This window comes from Mus musculus, chromosome 5 (genome assembly GCF_000001635.26).
Source record: "Mus musculus strain C57BL/6J chromosome 5, GRCm38.p6 C57BL/6J".
NCBI classification, from domain to species: Eukaryota; Metazoa; Chordata; class Mammalia; order Rodentia; family Muridae; genus Mus; species Mus musculus.
In genome coordinates, this window is record NC_000071.6 from 16,149,003 (window position 1) to 16,175,722 (window position 26,720).

Here is a 26,720-nt window from a genome sequence, read left to right on the forward strand (position 1 = left end):
ATTTGGAAAACTAAGTTCTCAGAAAAGAAGAAAATAAAAATGATATGTATTTTTCAATTATTAGTGAATAATGTTTCTGATTCTTAAACCAAGCCTGACCAGTTGATGGACACATTATTGTGATTTTCTGAACCCAGCTGTGCATATAATGCACATTTGCATCAACATGGCATATGATTCAATTACCCCCCCCCCATAGATTGATGGGGAAGAGGTGTTTCCATAGCAACACAGCAAAATAAAATCTGCCTACTATCTAAGATCACACTTTTCTGTTTCTAGGACAGCCTACTCCCCAAAGTCGCAGTCTCTGTGGGTAAACTAAGCTCTTCTGTAAATTATTAAAAGGTAAAGAGGAATTGAGATAACAATGTAGGAATGAAAATAGTTTACAGTAAGTCAGAGTAGCCTTACATGGTGAGCATAAATCACCTTTGATAGAAGCCAATCGCATGAGTATAAAGGAGAAAGAACTGGAATGGTGAAAATCCATGTCTAAATACAAAACTGGGGAGGTGCCTAAAGCCAGTGAGAATCATGGGAGCACTTTTGAGGACTTAGGCACATCCTTTTTTGCTGATACCTTCAAGAAAGTAAATCCATTTTGAAGATTTTTTTGACAATTCTTAATCCAAAATAGGTAATGCGGCTGAGATATTGTTTTAAACAGTTTTGTTTAAATCTCATTTAATTCCTGTAAAAACTCTGAAATGGCTTCTACTGGATCCACTGCACAGGTGAAGAAGCTCAGGTTTGTGTCCACCATACGTTGAACTGTTGTGAGAAATATTTAAAAAATGTCACCATCCCGCACTCTCATCCCAGCTACTCTCTACCCTCTCGCCACTTCCATGGCTAGCCCCAGGCGGTGGTCTTCCCAGCTCTGGTTTGGTTCTGCCTCAGAGCTGCTTGTACCTTCCCAGCCATGCCTACCCGTCCCCCACCCCTGCCACTACCTCTTCACAAATCTCTTCACTCAGTAAACCAAAATTCTAAAAGCTTATAATTATCAGTCAGTTCTATATACCAATAAATTCTCAATTCACAAGACACTCACACAATAATTTTAGAGCCAATTGATAATTATCCAAGCTGCCCATCTAGATTAGACAAGTTATCCCAATCATTCTATCCTTTTATGATATTCATAGCTACTATGACTATTTAAAGCCAGGCCAAATCTGGATCTTCTTTCTTTTCCTCCATTTTCCTTCTTTCTCTGTCCTCCCTCCCCTCTCTCTAAAAATCTCTGCTCACCTTCCTTTACCACTACATAATTACAGACTTCTTGTGTTAATATTTAAATTAATTTGGGGAAAATTCTGCTACATTTCACCCTTTCTGTCCAAATAAAAAATAAACTTTTCTTTCAAATATAAGTTGAGCACAACTATTACCATCTTGTAAATTATAAAAGTATAAGATAACACCTAACATTTAGTTCATCATCTTTGACAATTAAATAGTGCTCAGTTATCTATCCTAACTTAAAAGACTTATAAATCCATATGTTATGTCCTGTTTTAGCTTGTATACTATCTAAAAACTATCTTCTCAAATATGTTCTCTCAATGCTAAATAGCCTGGGTTGGCTTCTACCCTATCAGAAATCCAAGAGCAACCAATACTATCTGAAAATATAGGCAGCCTAAAACAGCTTCTAGAACTGAGACAAATTGCAGAGACAGCTGCCTACCTATACAGCCTCAGTAAGTCAGGCCATTGAAGCATCATTCTTCAGCCTTCTGGCCCAGGATATTCAGACAGACCTTGAAAAACAGAAATTATTAAGGACTAGCTTATTCTGTCTTGGCAGAACCAAGCTGCCCTAACCTGTGCCTTGTGTCCTCTCAAGAATGGTACAGGTCTACAGGAGAGAGAGGCAATTTTTGCCCAGTGGCCACCTAGCCATAATGTACCACCTTACCTGGAGGTTATAGATGCTCAACTGCTTCTTTGGATCCATGAATGAGGAGCTGTTAGAAGCAGATATGTCTCAACAGCAAGTGAATAAATAACATAAAATGTCACATTCTATAGATTTCTGACATTTTTGAAAACCAACTATCTATGTAAAGTAATCTAGACTGTTGTCAGTTAACTACTGTCAGCAATTTCTAATTAAAATATCGGAAAATAGCCTAACAATAAACTCAGAGCCATACATTTGCTATCTGGTCCTTAACTCACAGGCTTAAACATCTTGGATCAGATTGTAGTAACAGTTATAGAAGGAATGAGTCTAAGCCTTGTACTTTTAAATTTTTTGTATCAATAGAAGAAATTTATACTAATGAAAACTTTGATTTTGCATCAAAATAAATTCTGTACCATATAAGAAATTATGACTTCAACTTAGTAACTAGTGTAAAGATTTCTACTGAGAGTATGGCTACACAGTCAATTCTAGCTATTCAGTTTAGCATGTGACTTACTTTTACCAGCATTCTTCACTGGTCAAACACTACACAAAACTGTCATTAGAAGTGAAAACCAGTGTGAGAATTGGATCCAATAGCCAAAGCAGTGGTTTCTGATATTCTTGCCCTTCTCTGTGTCTTTATACTGATACGTAGTAGCTGATCACCTTAAATATCTACTCAAAAGCAATGGAGGGACAGTGGGAGATTATAACATCACCTGGTCATAGGAGTTGAGAGCTCGTAATTCAAACTGTTTTAAAAGTCTTAATTTGTTATCAGAGAAATATGATGGCTAATACTTTATGGATAATAATGTCTTGAAAGTTATGTGAGGAAATAAATGGTTCCTTATGGTCCTGTCATCATAGATATAATAAATTAGATGGATACTCATTGTACCTATCCTCCCCATTAACAACTTTTTTTGTTCATCTTCAGTTTTGTATTTACCTATGCAGGTTCACATGCAACATTTGTGAAAATAATTTACTTGCGAGTGCTCAGTTTTCTAAGAGCAGAAGAAGATGTTTGGAACACTGAGTTTTTAATAAAATGCCTACAAATTCCTATGTAAATTTGGTTGTGACAATTACTGTGTACCTTTGGTAATTTCTACATATTTTGTTTCTACAGCAAGATCCTCGTCCTCCTAGTTTTGCTGTTTTAAAGTCAAAGATAGACCAGGCTGGCCTCGAACTCAGAGTTCTAGGACAGCCAGGGCTGTACAGAGAAACCCTGTCTCGATAAACAAACAAACAAACAAAAACAAAAAAACCAAAACAAACAAAAAAAATCAAAGATAACTGTTTCAGAGACAAAGTTTTTCAAGCTACCATTATACCAAAATTGCGAGCTTAAGGCATGATTGCATTTCTAAATTGGCACGCATGCAACCAGTGGGTTTTGCTTCACATACTCATTTCCAATATGCTATATTTTCAAGTTTTATTTTTCAAAACCAGAGCTTTAGAAGACATAGTTTGCTTTTGCCCTTTTATTTCTCACAGCTGTGAAAATTTGCACTAAAGATAGTAAGTTTTCTAGTTGTAGCATACTGTGGACATTGTCTTTAGAAGGCTGTTAGTCACTTTTCAATGCACGTAGAGATTTGGTTAGATCTCAGAGTGACAGGACTCACTTCAGGAGCTTCAGGCTTAATATATCTATGGTAGTGCAGGAGAGTGTTCAGGTGTAAGGAGTTCCCTGGTGTAACTGCCACACCTGGGCTAGGTGAACATCAAGTACTGTTTAGATACGTCAAGTTTCATCAACAGGTGTGTAGGGCAATCATACTGAAGACAATGGTGTTGACAGTTAGTGGACTGAGAGATCTGGAAGCAGAAGGCTTTGTGTTCTATAAGAGCAGACACAATCAGATATGATGTTTGAACCTGTTGGATGTTACTGCTGTTGTAGTACTCTCAGCACATCCACCACAAGTGGTTTCTAGCCCATTTATACACAGTCTTTGTGCTTGCATTTAGGATGAGACACTTGACACTTGTTTTTTAGTTCATATACTGAACACCCAGCACATTTCACTGCTAATGATCAGAACAAGCTTAATGGTAAAAGGGCAGACTCATATAAGTAACTTAGCATGGGTTTGCCCACACCACACCCTAGGGGAAAGCCCGATGCAGGAACCCATGATTCCTATTGAATACTATGTTACACAGGCTTTCCTTATTCCTGCTTAGGAAGGCCCTGTAATCTCCAGGCATCCTGTTGGCCTCTGGTGATCATTAATCTCCCTGGGATCTGTAAATATGAATTATTTTGAATTTATTGTTTTATAAATCTTGTTTTTGCTGTCATCTTGTACTTTACCTGACAGACATGCGAACATTGAATCCTAATCTGAATTCCTAATGTTTCTGGTCAGACCACTGCTAGAGTAGTGACCTAGGTGTCTAGCCTCTTAAAAGCAGTGATTCTCAGCCTGTGGGTCGCAACCCACTTCAGGTCTGCATATCCTGAATATCAGATATTTACAGTACGATTTCTGAAAGTAGCAACATTACAGTTAAGTAGCAAAGAAATAATTTTATGGTTAGGGTGTCACTACAAAATGAGAAACCACATTAAAGGGTTCAGTGTTAGGAAGGTTGAGAACCACTAGTCTGAGGAGAGAAATTAAGGTGCTAAATGGGGAGGATTTAAATACAAATAATAAAACCACTTGGTAGTAAGTCATAAGATAATATGTTAGATGCATATTGGGTTTAATAATTCTACTTAAATGCTAATGGGGTAGCCAACCTAGATTCCATAGGTGTAGGAGACTCTCTGGCCAAAACAGTGGCCACCAACCCAGTAGTAGACAGTATGTATTCTGTCTGTTTGCCTTGCTCCTGGCTCCCAGCCCAGGAAGCCTTCGGGCAACTGTCTGCTTCAAACCTCAATTTAGGAAGCAGCTATCTTTCATTAACTACCTGTTGTTTGTTTAGAGTCTTATGTAGCTGAGGATTGCCTTGAAGTTGTTATATATTGAAGAATAGGCTTGAAGTCTTTGAACTCCTTTTGCCTCAGGTTTCTGAGTGCATGGATTATAGACTTGTGCCACCCTGCTTTGCTTTGAGGGAACCCTACCTTTTCAGACGGGGCAGCCTGCATACCTATATAACTTGCCCCCCAGAATTATCGTTATTTCTCTGTTCAGCACACTAGCATATCTTCTACTTTGGAGAAAGTCACTCTCTTTTTTTCAACAAAGATTGCTATTTAAATACTTTCAAAAATATAGTCTCTCTGAGTCCATTCACGTGATAAAGTCCCATGAGAGTCCTGTGTAGAAATATCTTCCAACATGGCAACTGAACTTGGAACTGATTGAGAGAGTACTAGCCAAAACAGTTCAGAAACTTATAATCTTAGCAAACATATTTTTAATTAGTGTTTGCTGTATTTTCAGAGAGCAGAAAAGGGTGTTGGATCCTTTGGGACAGGAGTTAGAGATAGTTAGAGGCTGCCATGTGAATACTTGGCATCAAACCTGGGCTGGTGTTTGTAGTCTTTATTTTACTAAATATTTCAGATGGCTGTTTTCTCTATAAGATATTTGTGATTTTTTTTTCATCAAACAGTTGAGGACGTCATAAATATCTGCTTAATCCTTATACTTTAGCCACTATTTTAATTTCTGTTTTATGCTGTAGAAAATGGAGGTAGACGGTATTGATTTAACTTATTATTAATACACCTACTAAGTTGTAGAGGTATTTGCACTGTTTTTATAGTTACTGACAAATTGTTATTCCAAAATAGGTAAAGAAGAGGTCACATAGTGATAAAGTAGTCAACTCTCAACACTGAATTTATTTGTATACAATCTTTTGATAAGCAAAAGTTGGAACACCATTGGTATTAACATTATAGGTTTAGTTCCCGGGCAAAGAATTGCTGTTTGCTTTCTCTGGATACATTATCTCCTGATTTAATTCTTTGACATTTTAGCTTGGCTGTATAGAGGCCCAGAGCAGTTTTCAGCAGCAATAAGGACTAGACTTTCTGAGGAGCTGACCTTGGATCAGTCGGTGCTGTATCTTGTGAAATATCACACTTTTTTAATGTAACATTCAGTTAATTTAACATTTAAAAAAATTAAATGGCGATGTATTTATTGGGAAATATGCTTGTCACATAGGAAGATAAGTTTTGAGATGAGAAGGTCATAGCAATATCTGGCATTTCAAAGTGTCATGGTAATAAATGATGATGCTCCTCTGAACTTAGTTATCAACTTGATAAAGTTTTAAAGTCATTATCTCTACATTTCCACACACACACAGTGATCATGGGCTTGCTCTCTGTGATACATGGTGAAAGACATGGAAGGTACATAGACACGGGAGAACTGTTGTTTTTGTATGAAAGGAACTCATGGTCATTTAGAGAGGAGATTGGGATCAGCCTGGTGTGTGTCATAATAGTGAAAGGTATGGCATCATGGAGGACAGTGGCTTTTGTTGGTTTCAGTCAAATTGTTTTCTACTTAGTGTTTCTGAAGGAGTGATTTAACTAAATGACAATGACCCTGAAAGCACACTATGCAAGAAGAGTCTTCTCAAGTCTCGATCTGAAGGGAAGGTGTACCACAGTGAGCTTGAGTGACAGAATTGACCCACATATGCATCAGAATCTTTGGACAGTCATGAGACTGCCATCCCTGGTAAGCAGACCAAGGTGGTTAAACAGGAGGCCAGGCACATAGCTGATATGAAAACTGCATTCAGTTTATTAATGTTTTATTATTTTTGCTTTGTAGCATGGAACAGAAAGAAGGTGATGCAGCCATCTGTTGTACATCACTTGCTTTCTCGCTGCTAAGAGGGCCTTTGCTTTTCTCACCAGATGAAGTCTCCTTTACCCTGGCTTCTGTCTTTCAAGTGTCTGCCAATTGCTCAGAGCTAATTACAACCCTGAGATTAGACGTGAATACTTGTGGTTAATTTCAAGAGCACTTACTGAGTGTGACAGATCGAGGCTGAAATCTATACAACAGGATCCAGAAGTTCTGTTCCAAAGTTTTATTTTTTACAGTTACAAATAGAAAAATAAATGATGACTAGCATGGTTTGAGCCAATTTCATTCTTATGTCTTGCATATATTATGGTTTCTAAAATGGCACACCACAAAAGGGAACTGCCACAGCTGAGTGGGAGCTCTATCTCACACAGTGTGGCATTTCAACAACGAGAAATTATCGGTGAGTTTTGCATCATTACATTCAGCTCAGCAGTTAGGATGCATTTATGGTTTGTCTTAATTAATCAATAGTAATTATTTATTAGGTGAATAATTGTATTTGGATTCACTTTAAATAGTTAAAGATGTGCTAAGGTATTTGAGTTGACACAAATAACTTAAGCCTAGCATATTTTATCTCTAGTTAGTCAGCCTTTTACAAATTTAAAATTAAAGTTATCTATTGATTTACATAATTCCCCCAAAAGAAGGGATTCTTTTTCTGTTGAACACCTGAGTAGATAGACCATTGTTTATCAGAGTTTAGGAGAGTTTCTTAATATTGGAGGTTACTTTCAATTGTATTACCATGCACTTTAGGTCTTAGAATTTCCCTGATTTAAAACAAACAAACAAAACAACAACAACAGGAAAAAATCCCTTTTCTATGCCATTAAACAAAAGGAAAAACTCTGAAAAAAATTCTAATCAACTATAAATGAAACAAAAATATCCCTGAGGCCTACTAGTAAAGTTTGGATTGAGAAGGCATAGCAGGATAGAGCTATGGATGATGTTTTCAGTTAAATAACCTTGCTTAAATGGCAGAATGAGATCATTCTGTGTCTGTCTGTCTCTGTCTCTCAATCTCTCTGTCTCTGCCTCTGTCTCTGTCTCTCTCTGCCTGTCTCTCTCTGTCTCTCTCTCTCTCTCTCTGTATCTCTCTCTCTCTCTCTGCTTAATGTCTGGCAGGGGAAAGCATCTCTGAAAATGGCTGAGGTACTGATCTATGAATATAGTAGAATACCATCAAGAGTCATGTACTTGTTACTTTTATTTTTTAATGAGTAGTACTTGGTTTTGCCTTAGGTCTCTGGGCTATCTAGTTTCTGGTTCTTGGTCACCAAGCAGTGTTGAGCACATGTTCTGTCTTGTGAGCTGGGCCATAAGCCAGATAAGAAATTGGTTGGTAACTCCCAAAAGTTCCATACTACCATTGCCCTGGCAGATTTTACAGGCAGTTTTTGTGGCTGTGTTGGTGTTTACATTTATCTTTTGTTTTCAGGGTTCCTTTCTTTATCAAAGACAACAGAATATAGGGGCAAAAGTTCTTTCTAGGTAACACTTTATCTCTGGTTTTACAAAATGAAGAAATAAATAATTAAAACTACACAAATCCCAATATTAAGCTATTTATGAAAAAGTGTATTTTGACCCATTTTTTTTGACACTAGAGCTTTTAGTTAAGGCCAAGTCTCAAGCAAGACTCAGCTACCCATTCTGATCTGTCAATTAAAGAGAGCAGTAATGGGGAAAAGCAGACAGGAGTTTTATTTTTTGCACCCACAAAGTCTGTCTTTAAGGTACTAACGTGGTCTTTAGGTTTAAAGAGAGGAAGAACCAAATCACAGAGTAAGAAATACCCATAAGTAAGGTGTCCTCACAGAGTGCGGGCTGGTCATGGTCATCTCAGTTCTGGTTCTGCAAGGTGCTTCTAAGGAGCCCACACCCTTCTCACCCTCAGCACCAATCTCCCTTCTGAAAGAATATGACTCCTGCTATTAGAGAACTAGGACCTCCCATGTAACCAGGTCCTAAGCAGGCCCTATACAGCAGGCCACCATGCTGCTCAAGTATAGAAGTAGCACACTATTATTGCTGTGCATGGCTCACAAATTAACCAACCTCACACCCCTACCCTGAGAGAGAGGGTGAGTGACCCCTGTCACATAGCCTATGCCTATATGCTCTGCTCCCTTACCTGAGTCATGGAACACAGGTCACATATTGACTAAGCCTGCTTCCTTATGCTGTAAGATTCTCCCTTTCTCGTAACTCCTTAAAAATTACAGCTTTGCTCCCTCAGCCCAAAAATGAGGGACAATTTCTGTCACCCAGTGTACTTCAGTGTCAGTAAAACCTTTCATGTGAATGGAATGTATCCTGTTACATCTTTTAAACTACCCCCAAAATCTGACAATGCTCCAGAATAAGAGCTTCTGTTCTTCCTGGAATCTAAGGTAGCTGCAGGGTTAGGATAATACCATATCTGTATGCAGGTCGAGATGCCAGGATTTCAGTGGGCTTTAATTATTCAAATAAGGAATCGGTGTTTTGTTTTGTTTTATTTGAGTTTTTCTGGATCAAATAGCTTATAAAAGTCTGTTTCAATATGTTTCTATAGCTGTGAGGTTTTCTACAGAAAGAAACAGGAAATATAGGCAGAGATGAGGAATTTTTATTCATTTTATTCTTATTAGCATGTTATAGTGGTCTTCAATGACTGCAGTTCAGACAATCTTTTCTATAAAATTGTGGTTTTGAGGTTGGAATGGAAATAACACCAGATAGATTTCCACATATATATTGTATAAATAGAAATGTAGTAAAATACACAAATATCTGAGATACTGAAGACAGTTAAATTCATCACTTAATTGCACAACCGGGAGGCCCATCCCACCACCATCCTCTGAAACAAAGTCTGTGTACTTTTCTTCAGAATTTGGAAGTGTGTTCTTTCACCTTAATCTGCTGTTTTCAAAACCTTTTATTAGGCTATTCAAATGTGTATCGTGATCCTATAAGAACCTTTTAATGAGAATTAGTAAAACCCATTAGAGTGATAATTAGACTGTCAATACAGGTACAGTACAGCAATTGCCAGCCCTTATTGGGTATTAACTGTACATTAATCAAAATCTCATAAAATGAGTATTTTCTTGAATTAGCCTGCTCTTTATATCTGTTGCCCTTTATTAAAGAGAAAAATCTTGATCTACACCATCAAAGGCATTGTTTTAGAACTTGTTAGAATGAATTCTTTAAGTCAACACTGCCTATTTAAATTTGAATGTCAGCAGCCTTGGCGTCTTAAATGAACAGCCCTGTGCTGCCTCAGATTTTGCGCCCAAAGCTCTTTAAAGAAATGCTTATGATTGTTTGATTGTTCTCAAAAGTTCTTTTGAAAAGAGCTAGTCAAAAATTAATTCATAGCCCAGGAAGCAGAATACTTAGAAATTTAGAAAATACTATTTGTGTAAGGGGAAATATATTTGAATATTACTGATTGAAATGATAGGACTGTCTTTTTTCAATATATCTCTACTGCTTTTATTTGACTTCCATGTCATATATCAGAATTCAGTGCCAGTGGAAAAGATGCAGATATGGCAGTGAAGGCTGGGGATGAATAGACCTCCAAGGGAACTGGCCTTTCTCTCATCTGATAAGCTGCTTCCATTCTGCTTGCTTGGATTTGTTCTGGTCCCTGCAGACCACCGCATAGCAAAAGCTTCTTTCCTGTTACTGATGATCTGATTGCATTTGAAGGATGAGTTTGTCAAGACTGCTCCTAAACTAGCTTATTTTATGATTTTATGTTGCAATTTTGTTTTTCATTTAACCTGAAATAATAGGTTTCTGTCATTGTTTTAGTGTTGATCCAACAATGTCTTTATGTACACTATGGGTGTCTTATGGGTGACTTTTGATAGAAGTATGGGAAGTAAAAACTGGCATTGTTCAATGACCTTGATCTTCAAGGCCTGAAGGCTCAGTGGCCAGTCTGCTTTGTTAAAACTGAGCCTGTAAAAATCATCTTTAAGGTATTTTGTTTTGTTGTTGTTGTTGTTTGTTTGTTTGTTTGTTTGTTTTAATGTGCAAATCAGTGGAGATAGATATGTTCATTTTAAATGCATCATGTTATATATAAATTATTTTCTCATACGTTTTGAATAAAGCCATTTAGGTGACCTTCTCAGCTTTGTCATAATGTAAACAGAATTAAACTTAACATTTCTTTTTAGGTATTGGAAGTGGAATTTTTAGAACCAAAGTATAGACTCAAGGAGTCCAGATAAAGGAGGCTCAGCAACCAGCCTACAGCATGCCAAGTAAAGAGATTCTGCTGCGTGGTGGTGGTGGTGGGGGGGGGGGGGATAGAAAAGACTTTCTCACTATGACCCCACTGGGAAGAAAACCAGTAAAGGAGTCCAGGGACCCCCCAAGCTCATTTTCTGGGTACTGAGATGGACTTCTGGTTCAAGGGAAGAAAGATTGGAGCAATGGACAAAGAAGTATGTGGAGCTAAGACATACTGGTCAAATCAAGCTCTAGTTGTTCATTGCCTGTCTGCCTTCTGCTTCTCCAAGGCCATCATGAGGAAGTTATGACTATCCTTGCTTGAGGAGAGCAAGCTGCTTCTTAGGAAGGTGCCATTGTTGTTCTGGCTAGTGCCTTATACTTCCTGTCATGGATACTTGCCTCCACTTGGATGAAGTGTGTTTTGTATACTCAGTGTTTGGGCATTGTTTGAATCCATGTCACCAAGATGTTTACCAGTCAGTAAGTTCTGCTTTTCCAGGAATACAACATCAACTCAGAGAGGTTAAGAATGCAGAGACAAAACTAAATAGGACAAGATGTAGTTGATGGTGCTCATGACTAGGACAGCGATCCTCCTTCAGTTGCTCTTGATGGGACAGATGCTTTTTTTTAATTTAGTGTTCGATATGGGTTTCATGTTTGCTTCCTCTCCATCTCAGTCCTTTTGATCTCTGTCAAATGAACCCACACAGGATACTAAGAGCATCGTGTTGAAGATAGGTGGATCATATAGTACAGCGGAACTATATGATCAAGGGATGAGGAAGCCATTGTACCAGCCTACATTTATTTTAGGCAGACTTTATACAATTTCTGGATTTTTTTAATTTTAATTTTTTGATCTCTCTATAGAGTCCATCCTAGTGTCACTCACAACAATCTTTCTTACTTAGTCTTTCAGAGTTCTCCTTTATACAAATTACTGTCCAAGTGGTTATCAGCCCAGTGGCTGTCCTTTTTTAGTGTTCTGGATTTTTACTAGAGAGGCCATGGCTAAATAATAATAATATTGTTACAGCTCTGTCCATCCGTCTGCAAAATAATAAATTTACTTAAATTATTAGGAGATTTTATTTTGTAATCCCCACCCCTTTTTGTAATTGAATTGGGTGGATCTTGCATATAGACATTGTAGATTACCAAAGGTTAAAGACTGGATGAGCCTGGGACCTTCCAGATAGTTTAGAATGCCATGTCTCCACTTATGGCCAGAAAACAGACACTGGTCCCTTTCTTCAAGCCGGTTATTGTGGTCCTAGAGTTTTCATTCCTTTTTTACTGGCAGCTGATTATGAAGGAAGGGTTCACGCCCTGTGACTTCCAAAACTGGTAATACCAATTCCATGATTATGTTTCCTTTCTTTGTAAATAAGTAGTTGTTATAAGATATACCCATATATCCAGTTGTGGAGGTGGAAATTGGCTAACAGTAAAATATTCATTTTTATTTGATGGGGATTTTATTAGTCTTAGTGAAATTTCCCTATGGCATTCAGTGTTAGATTATTGGCTTTTAAAATGTCACTTGACTGGAAAGAAGTTAATTAGAGGCTTGCTAGTGTCTAGAAGGCATGTCAATTTCTATATGTAATGACATTCTGGTCTTTTGCTACTAGAAAGAGCAGTTAGTGAATGTGCTAGTTATAACACAGACTACCTTAAAAGTCAGGATTTGGAACATTTATGAAACTTGATTAAAGTTTCATTTTTTTTCTTTATGAATAAAGATATAATAGTAGTATATTTTTAATGAGTTCCTAATTTTGTATTTCCAGCAGAGAATATAAAATTTAGCAACTTTTGTACTTCAACTTTTAAAAAATACTTATTTTTTAAATACATTTAACTTGCGATATTTAGGTTTCTAAAACTTTTCAGATTCTCACAATAAATGTCCTTCATGTTATAAAATCTATGTTTAAATTGTGTTAATGTGTGTGTGTTCACATATCCAAATTCCATGACACATATGAGGAAATCAAAGAACCAAGGGGTTGAGTCTCCTATATTTATTATATTTATGTAGTATGCAAATATATGATGTATATTATATATTATATTTATATATTACATAGTCATTGATAAGACCTTTGTAAAAGCTTAGAAAAATGAACATATCGTAGTGTTAAACTTAAAGGTCAGAACATGTTAATGTAAAGAGTGGCCAAAGGGATGCTTGGATGATTTGATGTGTACTTGATGCATAGGAATTGCAAATACCAGCAAATATTACTTAGAAAGTGTAACATATATTACAAAACCATTTTGTGACTAATATTTTCCAAGAGTCTAACTGTTATTTGTCTCTTTAAAAGTGAATTTAATATATTTATATTCAAAAATGTATTTGCTGTTAAGCTTGTGCTATATCTGCCCCTATAATTCAACTTAAACATACCTGAAGTTGATGAAGCATCCTACACTTCCTGCTTGCTTCCTCATACTACAAGGAGTCGAAATGAAACTGTTTCCATATGTGTGTGTATTCTGAGTTCACAGTCTTTAAAATCATCCTTCAGACATCTAGGAATACATTCAGCAAATAGTAAACCTCGAACTCTTTATTATAAATGTCTCTATTTGGTGACCATAGAGTCGTTGATCTATTAGCATCCTTCTCTTTCTAGTGACTGAAATATTTGAAAGCGCTTACTAAGAACAGGATTATTCTCCAATCAGTATCCTATCTTCACTTCATTCAAATGTTTTACCAAAAAAAAAAAAAAGGTTGAAATATACTTCCTTGAAGGAAAGCCTTCATTCCATAGTTGTATTTAAGAACAATAGATTATTTTATTGCTGTAGCATCAACATTACTAGCTTTTATTGGTAACTGCTTTGTTACCTATGGATCTTAAATAAATGTTGTCTATTACTTTTCATACATCATAATTAATTATAATACTGAGCTGACAGATAGTGTATTACGACATAATTCCATGTTCCTGTAGCCCAGGTCATGTGCATCTAAGATTTACCATTTCTTTTTCAGCGCCTGGCTATGGAAGCAGAGAAAGTCCAAGCAGCCCACCAATGGAGGGAAGATTTTGCAGTAAGGACCTTTTTATAACCACTTCATTTAAGTTAATCAGTATTTTTTGTTTGCATAATTTTGGTCACATTGCAATATATTCAGTGATGGATTTTTACAGTGTTATAAGAATTTGACCCAAAACTGCCAAAATTTATTCTATTCTTTTGTGAGTAACCAGGACCAATTAAGTTAGTTGAAATATTCATGTTCCTGTTTATGTACAAGAAAAGAAAGAAAAATATATTCATATGTTCTTATATTCTTATAGGCACTAGAAAATATATTAAAGCAGCATTGAATCATGCTCTCTGAATAATCTTTATAGCTATTTTGAAAACCAGTATGCATGTAACTGGCTTATAAGAAGAGACACATATTTTGTAATTGTGTTGATGTGTGAAGTGACTGGAGCAAGCATTAAGCTCTTCCAGTTTGATTGGTTTCTGTTTTGCTGGAAGCATTCCTCCTCCTTCTCTGGACTACTTCTGGACATGCCAGCTGGCATTAGATCTTCCATTTTCTCTTTTATTTGATAAGCTGGTTTGTGTTCTAAGGCATGCTGGTTAATTTTACAACAATACAGAAACCTCCCTGTAAATTATGAACTTTATATTACACATCTAATTTAATAGCCATTGAAAGAAGTTGATCTCGAATTTTCACCTAAGGTTTTTCTGTAACACATTTCATGCTTAAATTTATAATGGATATCTTTTCATTCTAATTGCTGATAAAGTCCAGACAACTTATTTTTGACATGTAACCTTCCTTCAGCCCATTGATGCTATTTCAATAAGGACTAGAGTGTGAAAACCAGCTAATGATACTTTCTGAGATCCTATTTTAAAAGCTGTCAGGTTTAAAGTTCAGAAACTTATGTATCACGAGGGCTAGGAAGGAGTGTCACCACTTTGTGTTCATTTATCCCTTGTTCATTTTATATGGAAGGAAACTAATTCAAATAACATGATGATTTTTTATGAGCTTCCTTGCTTGACATTTCTGATTCTTCTTATTTATTTACTAACTTGTATCACACAATCTATTAAGTAGTGATCCTATTTAACCCCACCATCTTATTTGACTTTTCTCAGTGAATTGATCATATTGATTGGATTGTTGGGCCTTATTAGATATTGGATTTACTCAGGGTTGTTTGTCATGGTTAGGTTAATAAAGGTCAGATTGTCACCGGTAATATATGAAAAAAAAAGTAGAACAAGTAAAATTCATAAGCACTTTGAACCCTGAAAACTATAAGCTTCTGCAATGAGGTGGTTAGCATGCTGTTAATATCTTTGAGAAAACTGAAATGACCTTAAAATTGTGTTTCTTTACTATAGCCTAAAGACAGGTGACCCAAATGAATACCCTAGGTGATTTCTATGGATTGAATGTTTTCTTACATTTTCTTCTTCATTTAAAGGTGACTTGTGACATATCATAAACATAAAACGAGGTTGGATCTGTGTGGTTTAGTTAGAGTGCAGTTGCTGGGGATTGCATCTGGATCTGAATCTTGGGGCGTTAGCAGAACTCCAAGTATCATCTACATCTCACAGTCTTCCTCTGTAATATAGATACTAAACCTTTTCTCTCTGGGGGGGGGACTTTGTTTCATTAAATTATTTAGTATTTTAGGTCTTTTTTTAAAAATAAAGACTTGGCATAGGCTTATCCTAATCCCTTCTTACCATTGTTGCTGTATTTAGTCAGTAGCTGATTTTCCTAGACTGAAGATTTCTTTCCCAGGTATGTTGTGAACTATTGGCCACTGGCTCATTGATGCTAAGGCCTCACTTTAACAATACATTTTATTTCTCTATAGAAAAGTGGTAGGTGAGCATGAATTATCACAGAGCGTTCAAGGTGTGTTACCTGATGCATAGTTTATGCATCTACACTATCATCACCTGGAAGGCACAACTAACATTTTGCCTATTTTCCTCATTTCCAATAGGACACCGTTTGAATAATGAGGTGCCAAGAATTTCATGTCATGCTCTTCTTTGTGAGATGTAAATTTTTTATAGATAAAATTGTTACTTCTATTATACACTGCGGTCACTGTGACTGTTAGAACATTTCATTCAGGATAACAAATGTGTTCAAAATTATACAAAAGCCATTACTAAATTTTAAACGGATAGAAAATAATTGTTTACCTAGGATTAAATGTTCCTATCAAATAATACTATATGCAGAATTCTTGCACAACTCTACTCTTAAGTTCTCATTGAGTTACTGTGCATTTGGGATGTATTTATACCATATTATTATGAAAAGAGATGCTTAAAGGGAAAACAGGTCAGATCCTGTGGATCCATTTTACCGCACAAACTTTGTGGAAGATAGAGCCTCCTGTTTGAAGGGCACCCATCTGCCCATGGTCTGCATGCTTGCCGCTTGTGTGCTTCCCATGCCTACCTTCTAACCTAGAGTGCACAGCAGCCTCCTCCTACAGAGACCATGATGGGATAGAACATTAGAATTGTGACGATTTCTATTCCTGGAGACAACAACCTGAAATAAACTTACTAAAGTTTTAGATTCCAGTGATTAAAAAGCAATAAAGTAGAACACTCTCCTCCCATCTTTTTTTTTCTGAAAAGTAGATACTGCTATAATTTGTAGATGTATCAAGCTAAATCTTTAAATTGAGAATAACATTCAAATTGGTTGGTGATTAAATGTAATCAACAGCAGGTCTCTGTTTTGATAAAGCACCCAAAACGGTTGCAAGTTTTGTCAGTGTTTTAAGCAAACACTTGAAAATGTTTACTTTGTGTTTAGATATAACATTCCAAAATGTCCTCCTTTTACACTTTATAATTCTTTTATCATTTAAGGCATTTGACTATTTTCACCAGTGAAGTAGATATTTAGTAATTTAACACTAAGGCAACTTAGAAGGCAGAGTTTCCTAAAAGCTACATTACCATTTCAAAAGGAAATATAATATTCTGCTTCTTCCCTCCAGTGTAAGTTGGCAAGTTTCATTAATATTACTTAGGCAAAACTTGATTAACATCCCCTGCTGTGTAAAGTAGAGAAATCACATAAACTGCAAGAACGAAAGGCAGTCCAGTCAATGCTGGCAACAGGAAGGGGCGCCTGTAATTCACACACTCCCTCAGCTCCATTTCATCCCCACGTGAATCCACAATCAAGGGAACAACTGGCCAGCTAGCGCTGTTATTTGGCACGTGCTGCTAATAACCCGGGAGGGAACAAAGGGCACACACTCTAACTAGATTAAAATTTCTGTGGTCATGCATTTACAAGTTCAAACCAATATTTGTAAATAACTACATCGTCCAGCTGTGTCTGGCAGGCCTCCATGCAACGTATGGGTGTTAAAGGAGGCATATCATGTCACTTAGGATGGACAAATCATTTGATTAAGGGCAGGTGGGTAGGAGTGGGGGTGGCAAGCTTGGTAAACTAATTGTTCCGCATGAAATAATTTCTATTATTTCCACCAAACAGATCTTTTCCAATTGCATCTGAGATCTCATTTGATTGCATTGCAACGGCTGGTTAACTAAAGCAATTTTGTTTCCAACTAAGCCTGCACTATTAATTGTACTTACACATGTATAAACATAAGGGGTGCCTAATTTGTATTTTAATAACTAGGATCTTTATGTATGGCTTATTAGTGCCAGCTTGTTACTGTGTAGGCTGAGTGGAGATGTCTACAAATTGGCCAGTAAATAAAACATTCGCAGAACCGTTTTAGATTCTGCTGCATGGGGAAAATAAATTAGAAGAGGAAAATTTTTCTGGTGGAGTTGAATGTTATTGAGTCAATCACGCTAATTTAGCACTCTAATATAACTTTAATTCTGTAATTGTCAGAAACATTTTACTAAGCCATGTATCAAGATATTCCTTTAATATTATAACATTCAAAAATGTGTATTTGTGTGAGTAAGTAGGCATTCTATATCATTTCATCTGTCCCTATTCATTTCATGGAATTACATCATCCATGTCAATCATAGCACGGATGGTTAGAGCAATGAGGAAACATGCTGTGCTTATTTTGATTTTAATGCACAGAGACAAACAGTGTTCTCTGAGACAACTTGCTGTACATGCTGGATATGAAAAGACCAATTTTTGCATCTCAAAATTGGAGGATGGCTTGCAGTCTCCATAAGTGAATAAATGAATTTGATGGATCATCAAAATCATTCCAGCCTATGATTCAATTTAGTCTTTCATAATTTTTCCCTCTGGTTATTTAGCTTGCATATTTATTTTTTGTCACGTTATTGCTATATACAAAACCTTGTGTAATTACTGTTTATTTGATGCTCCTTAAGAATCTGCCCCATCATAAAAATAGATTAAAATGAGCCAGAGCACAAAATTAATGTTCCCTAACAACAGGAAAGGAAACTAATGAAAAAGAAGTAGAATAACTTTTGATGCTTTTATCTAAGCATTTGTGCTCATAATGAAAGTGTAAGGCACATCAAGTGACTTCTTTTGTGATTGGGTTACTTCACTCAGGATGATATCCTACAGATCCATCCATTTGCCCAAAAATTTCATAAATTCGTTGATTTTAATAGCTGAGTAGTACTCCATTGTGTAAAAGTACCACATTTTCTGTATCCATTCCTCTGTTGAGGGACATCTGGATTCTTTCCAGCTTTTGGCTGTTATAAATAAGGCTACTATGAACATAGTGGAGCATTCGTCCTTATTACCAGTTGCAACATCTTCTGGATATATGCCCAGGAGAGGTATTGCTGGATCTTCCGGTAGTACAATGTCCAATTTTCTGAGGAATTGCCAGACTGATTTCCAGAGTGGTTGTACCAGCTTGCAATCCCACCAGCAATGGAGGAGTGTTCCTCTTTCTCCACATCCTCACCAGCATCTGCTGTCACCTGAATTTGTGATCTTAGCCATTCTGACTGGAGGGAGGTGTAATCTCAAGGTTGTTTTGATTTGCATTTCCCTGATGATTAAGAGAATATCATCCTTAGTGAGGTAACCCAATCACAAAAGAAGTCACTTGATATGCACTCACTGATAAGTGGATATTAGCCTAGAAACTTAGAATACCCAAGATACAATTTGCAAACACAAGAAAATCAAGAAGGAAGACCAAAATGTGGATACTTCATTCCTCTTTAGAATAGGGAACAAAACACCCATGGAAGGAGTTACAGAGACAAAGTTTGGAGCTAAGACAAAAGGATGGACCATCCAAAGACTTTCCCACCCGGGGATCCATCCCATAATCAGCCACCAAACCCAGACACTATTGCATATGCCAGCAAGATTTTGCTGAAAGGACCCTGATATAGCTGTCTCAAGTGAGGCTATGCCAGTGCCTGGCAAATTCAGAAGTGGATGCTCACAGTCATCTATTGGATGGAACACAGGGCCCCCAATGGAGGAGCTAGAGAAAGTACCCAAGGATCTAAAGGGGTCTGCAACCCTATAGGTGGAACAACAATATGAAGTAACCAGTACCCCCTGGAGCTCCTGTCTCTAGCTGCATATGTAGCAGAAGATGGCCTAGTCAGCCATCATTGGGAAGAGAGGCCCCTTGGTCTTGCAAACTTTATATGCCTCAGTACAGGGGAATGCCAGGGCCAAGAAGTGGGAGTGGGTGGGTTGGGGAGCAGGGCGCGGGGAGGGTATAGGGGACTTTTGGGATAGCATTTGAAATGTAAGTGAAGAAAATATCTAATAAAAAAGTGTAAGGCAACAGAGAAGTTTGTGAAAACGGTGGCTTTAAATTGTGACTTAGCTTGAGTAATAGCTCATATCTTGATTCTTACATTGAAAAGGAAAAGCAGTACCTTTAAATACTTATTATCCGGCCAAACATGTTGCTTTTACTCTTTATCACATTTCTGGTGTTCACTCTGGCCACACATTTTGTTTTATTTCCATTAAAGTCCAATTTAGAAGATAGCAAACAGAGACAGCCGGCCACCTTCCTGGTGAGAGCACGGGGGTCTGCCCGGCCTGAGAGGTTTGTGGCACAGGCGCTGGCGGGAGCCTTCTTGGCTCCGGGACTCCGCGGAGGGCAGGCTGCACGGGTGACCGTGTGGAATACAGAGTGCCAGCCGTTTCTAGGACGGGCGAGAGTCGCAGAGCTTCTGGGCAGCGCCATCTTCAGCTCCAGACAGCCGGCCACCTTCCTGGTGAGAGCACGGGGGTCTGCCTGGCCTGAGAGGTTTGTGGCACAGGCGCCGGCGGGAGCCTTCTTGGCTCCGGGACTCCGCGGAGGGCAGGCTGCACGGGTGACCGTGTGGAATACAGAGTGCCAGCCGTTTCTGGGACGGGCGAGAGTCGCAGAGCTTCTGGGCGGCGCCATCTTCAGCTCCAGACAGCCGGCCACCTTCCTGGTGAGAGCACGGGGGTCTGCCCGGCCTGAGAGGTTTGTGGCACAGGCGCTGGCGGGAGCCTTCTTGGCTCCGGGACTCCGCGGAGGGCAGGCTGCACGGGTGACCGTGTGGAATACAGAGTGCCAGCCTAGGACGGGCGAGAGTCGCAGAGCTTCTGGGTGGCGCCATCTTCAGCTCCAGACAACCAGCCACCTTCCCGGCAAGATCCACAGAGCTTCTGAGGCAGCGCCATCCTCAGCTCCAGAGGGCCGGCCTCCTTCCTGACAAGAGCCACAGAGCTTCTCAGGCGGCGACATCTTCGACTCCAGACAACTGGCCACCTTCCTGGCCAAAGCAACACAGCTTCTGGGAAAGATCCTGTTTTGGGCCTTCACCTTCAGCCAGGAGGAGGTCCAAACACCAGATAACTGTACACCTTCCCTGAAAGAGGAGAGCTTGCCTACAGAGACTGCTCTGACCACTGAAACTCAGAGAAGAGAGCTTGTCTCCCACGCCTGCTGATAGAGGGTAACAAAATCAACAGAGGAACAATCTCTTAACAAAGACAACTATAACAACTAACTCCAGAGATTGCCAGATGGCGAAAGGTAAACGTAAGAATCCTACTAACAGAAGCCAGGACCACTCACCATCATCAGAACCCAGAACGCCCACTTCGCCCAATCCAGGACACCCTAACACACCTGAAAAGGTAAACCTGGATTTAAAAGCATATCTCATGATGATGGTAGAGGACATAAAGAAGGAATTCAATAACTCACTTAAAGAAATACAGGAGAACACTGCTAAAGAGTTACAAGTCCTTAAAGAAAAACAGGAAAACACTGCTAAAGAGTTACAAGTCCTTAAAGAAAAACAGGAAAACACAACCAAACAGGTAGAAGTCCTTATAGAAAAACAGGAAAACACATCCAAACAGGTGATGGAAATGAACAAAACCATACTAGACCTAAAAAGGGAAGTAGACACAATAAAGAAAACCCAAAGTGAGGCGACGCTGGAGATAGAAACCCTAGGAAAGAAATCTGGAACCATAGATGCCAGCATCAGCAACAGAATACAAGAGATGGAAGAGAGAATCTCAGGTGCAGAAGACTCCATAGAGAACATCGGCACAACAATCAAAGAAAATGGAATGCAAAAAGATCCTAACTCAAAACATCCAGGAAATCCAGGACACAATGAGAAGACCAAACCTACGGATAATAGGAGTGGATGAGAATGAAGATTTTCAACTCAAAGGACCAGCAAACATCTTCAACAAAATTATTGAAGAAAACTTCCCAAATCTAAAGAAAGAGATGCCCATGAACATACAAGAAGCCTACAGAACTCCAAATAGACTGGACCAGAAAAGAAATTCCTCCCGACACATAATAATCAGAACACCAAATGCACTAAATAAAGATAGAATACTAAAAGCAGTAAGGGAAAAAGGTCAAGTAACATATAAAGGCAAGCCTATCAGAATTACACCAGATTTTTCACCAGAGACTATGAAAGCCAGAAGAGCCTGGACAGATGTTATACAGACACTAAGAGAACACAAATGCCAGCCCAGGCTACTATACCCAGCCAAACTCTCAATTACCATAGATGGAGAAACCAAAGTATTCCACGACAAAACTAAATTCACCCATTATCTCTCCACGAATCCAGCCCTTCAAAGGATAATAACAGAAAAAAACCAATACAAGGACGGGAACCACGCCCTAGAAAAAACAAGAAGATAATCCCTCAACAAACCTAAAAGAAGACAGCCACAAGAACAGAATGCCAACTTTAACAACAAAAATAACAGGAAGCAACAATTACCTTTCTTTAATATCTCTTAATATCAATGGACTCAATTCCCCAATAAAAAGACATAGACTAACAGACTGGCTACACAAACAGGACCCAACATTCTGCTGCTTACAGGAAACCCATCTCAGGGAAAAAGACAGACACTACCTCAGAGTGAAAGGCTGGAAAACAATTTTCCAAGCAAATGGTCTGAAGAAACAGGCTGGAGTAGCCATTCTAATATCGGATAAAATCGACTTCCAACCCAAAGTTATCAAAAAAGACAAGGAGGGACACTTCATATTCATCAAAGGTAAAATCCTCCAAGAGGAACTCTCAATTCTGAATATCTACGCTCCAAATGCAAGGGCAGCCACATTCATTAAAGACACTTTAGTAAAGCTCAAAGCACACATTGCACCTCACACAATAATAGTGGGAGACCTCAACACACCACTTTCATCAATGGACAGATCGTGGAAACAGAAACTAAACAGGGACACAGTGAAACTAACAGAAGTTATGAAACAAATGGACCTGACAGATATCTACAGAATATTTAATCCTAAAACAAAAGGATATACCTTCTTCTCAGCACCTCACGGGACCTTCTCCAAAATTGACCATATAATTGGTCACAAAATAGGCCTCAACAGATACAAAAATATTGAAATTGTCCCATGTATCCTATCAGACCACCATGGCCTAAGACTGATCTTCAATAACAACATTAAGAATGGAAAGCCAACATTCACGTGGAAACTGAACAACACTCTTCTCAATGATACCTTGGTCAAGGAAGGAATAAAGAAAGAAATTAAAGACTTTTTAGAGTTTAATGAAAATGAAGCCACAACGTACCCAAACCTTTGGGACACAATGAAAGCATTTCTAAGAGGGAAACTCATAGCTCTGAGTACCTCCAAGAAGAAACGGGAGAGAACACATACTAGCAGCTTGACAACACATCTAAAAGCTCTAGAAAAAAAGGAAGCAAATTCACCCAAGAGGAGTAGACGGCAGGAAATAATCAAACTCAGGGGTGAAATTAACCAAGTGGAAACAAGAAGAACTATTCAAAGAATTAACCAAACGAGGAGTTGGTTCTTTGAGAAAATCAACAAGATAGATAAGCCCTTAGCTAGACTCACTAGAGGGCAAAGGGACAAAATCCTAATCATCAAAATCAGAAATGAAAAGGGAGACATAACAACAGATCCTGAAGAAATCCAAAACACCATCAGATCCTTCTACAAAAGCTTATACTCAACAAAACTGGAAAACCTGGACGAAATGGACAAATTTCTGGACAGATACCAGGTACCAAAGTTGAATCAGGATCAACTTGACCTTCTAAACAGTCCCATATCCCCTAAAGAAATAGAAGCAGTTATTAATAGTCTCCCAGCCAAAAAAAGCCCAGGACCAGATGGGTTTAGTGCAGAGTTCTATCAGACCTTCAAAGAAGATCTAATTCCAGTTCTGCACAAACTATTTCACAAGATAGAAGTAGAAGGTACTCTACCCAACTCATTTTATGAAGGCACTATTACTCTGATACCTAAACCACAGAAAGATCCAACAAAGATAGAGAACTTCAGACCAATTTCTCTTATGAATATCGATGCAAAAATCCTTAATAAAATTCTCGCTAACCGCATCCAAGAACACATTAAAGAAATCATCCATCCTGACCAAGTAGGTTTTATTCCAGGGATGCAGGGATGGTTTAATATACGAAAATCCATCAATGTAATCCATTATATAAACAAACTCAAAGACAAAAACCACATGATCATCTCGTTAGATGCAGAAAAAGCATTTGACAAGATCCAACACCCATTCATGATAAAAGTTTTGGAAAGATCAGGAATTCAAGGCCCATACCTAAACATAATAAAAGCAATCTATAGCAAACCAGTAGCCAACATCAAAGTAAATGGAGAGAAGCTGGAAGCAATCCCACTAAAATCAGGGACTAGACAAGGGTGCCCACTTTCTCCCTACCTTTTCAACATAGTACTTGAAGTATTAGCCAGAGCAATTCGACACAAAAGGAGATCAAGGGGATACAAATTGGAAAAGAGGAAGTCAAAATATCACTTTTTGCAGATGATATGATAGTATATATAAGTGACCCTAAAAATTCCACCAGAGAACTCCTAAACCTGATAAACAGCTTTGGTGAAGTAGCTGGATATAAAATTAACTCAAACAAGTCAATGGCCTTTCTCTACACAAAGAATAAACAGGCTGAGAAAGAAATTAGGGAAACAACACCCTTCTCAATAGTCACAAATAATATAAAATATCTCGGCGTGACTCTAACTAAGGAAGTAAAAGATCTGTATGATAAAAACTTCAAGTCTCTGAAGAAAGAAATTAAAGAAGATCTCAGAAGATGGAAAGATCTCCCATGCTCATGGATTGGCAGGATCAACATTGTAAAAATGGCTATCTTGCCAAAAGCAATCTACAGATTCAATGCAATCCCCATCAAAATTCCAACTCAATTCTTCAACGAATTAGAAGGAGCAATTTGCAAATTCATCTGGAATAACAAAAAACCTAGGATAGCAAAAACTCTTCTCAAGGATAAAAGAACCTCTGGCGGAATCACCATGCCTGACCTAAAGCTTTACTACAGGGCAATTGTGATAAAAACTGCATGGTACTGGTATAGAGACAGACAAGTAGACCAATGGAATAGAACTGAAGACCCAGAAATGAACCCACACACCTATGGTCACTTGATCTTCGACAAGGGAGCTAAAACCATCCAGTGGAAGAAAGACAGCATTTTCAACAATTGGTGCTGGCACAACTGGTTGTTATCATGTAGAAGAATGCGAATCGATCCATACTTATCTCCTTGTACTAAGGTCAAATCTAAGTGGATCAAGGAACTTCACATAAAACCAGAGACCCTGAAACTTATAGAGGAGAAAGTGGGGAAAAGCCTTGAAGATATGGGTACAGGGGAAAAATTCCTGAACAGAACAGCAATGGCTTGCTCTGTAAGATCGAGAATTGACAAATGGGACCTAATGAAACTCCAAAGTTTCTGCAAGGCAAAAGACACCGTCAATAAGACAAAAAGACCACCAACAGATTGGGAAAGGATCTTTACCTATCCTAAATCAGATAGGGGACTAATATCCAACATATATAAAGAACTCAAGAAGGTGGACTTCAGAAAATCAAATAACCCCATTAAAAAATGGGGCTCAGAACTGAACAAAGAATTCTCACCTGAGGAATACCGAATGGCAGAGAAGCACCTGAAAAAATGCTCAACATCCTTAATCATCAGGGAAATGCAAATCAAAACAACCCTGAGATTCCACCTCACACCAGTCAGAATGGCTAAGATCAAAAATTCAGGTGACAGCAGATGCTGGCGTGGATGTGGAGAAAGAGGAACACTCCTCCATTGTTGGTGGGATTGCAGGCTTGTACAACCACTATGGAAATCAGTCTGGCGGTTCCTCAGAAAACTGGATATTGTACTACGGGAGGATCTAGCAATACCTCTCCTGGGCATATATCCAGAAGATGCCCCAACTGGTAAGAAGGACACATTCTCCACTATGTTCATAGCAGCCTTATTTATAATAGCCAGAAGCTGGAAGGAACCCAGATGCCCCTCAACAGAGGAATGGATACAGAAAATGTGGTACATCTACACAATGGAGTACTACTCAGCTATTAAAAAGAATGAATTTATGAAATTCCTAGCCAAATGGATGGACCTGGAGGGCATCATCCTGAGTGAGGTAACACATTCACAAAGGAACTCACACAATATGTACTCACTGATAAGTGGATATTAGCCCAAAACCTAAGATACCCAAGATATAAGATACAATTTCCTAAACACATGAAACTCAAGAAAAATGAAGACTGAAGTGTGAACACTATGCCCCTCCTTAGAAGTGGGAACAAAACACCCTTGGAAGGAGTTACAGAGACAAAATTTTGGAGCTGAGATAAAAGGATGGACCATGTAGACACTAGCATATCCGGGGATCCATCCCATAATCAGCTTCCAAATGCTGACACCATTGCATACACTAGCAAGATTATGCTGAAAGGACCCTGATATAGTTGTCTCTTGTCAGAGTATGCCTGGGCCTAGCAAACATAGAAGTGGATGCTCACAGTCGGCTATTGGATGGATCACATGGCCCCCAATGAAGGAGCTAGAGAAAGTACCAAAGAAGCTAAAGGGATCTGCAACCCTATAGGTGGAACAACATTATGAACTAACCAGTACCCCGGAGCTCTTGACTCTAGCTGCATATGCATCAAAAGATGGCCTAGTCGGCCATCACTCGAAAGAGAGGCCCATTGGACACGCAAACTTTATATGCCCCAGTACAGGGGAACGCCAGGGCCATAAAAGGGGAGTGGGTGGGTAGGGGAGAGGGGGTGGGTGGCTATGGGGGACTTTTGGTATAGCATTGCAAATGTAAATGAGCGAAATACCTAATAAAAAATGGAAAAAAAAAAAAAGAAGATAG

At 38.4% G+C, this 26,720-nt stretch overlaps 1 protein-coding gene across 11 annotated transcripts in view; it reads left to right on the forward strand.

Moving 5' to 3' along the window:
* Window positions 1–26,720, forward strand: part of Cacna2d1 (calcium channel, voltage-dependent, alpha2/delta subunit 1) — a 440,248-nt gene that overhangs the window by 214,739 nt on the left and 198,789 nt on the right. For all 11 annotated transcript variants that reach the window (XM_011249744.3, XM_006535619.4, XM_011249742.3 and 8 more), the window contains exon 4: window positions 13,991–14,050. In XM_011249744.3, the coding sequence (XP_011248046.1) occupies window positions 13,991–14,050 (60 nt within the window). The remainder of the gene's footprint in view (window positions 1–13,990; window positions 14,051–26,720) is intronic.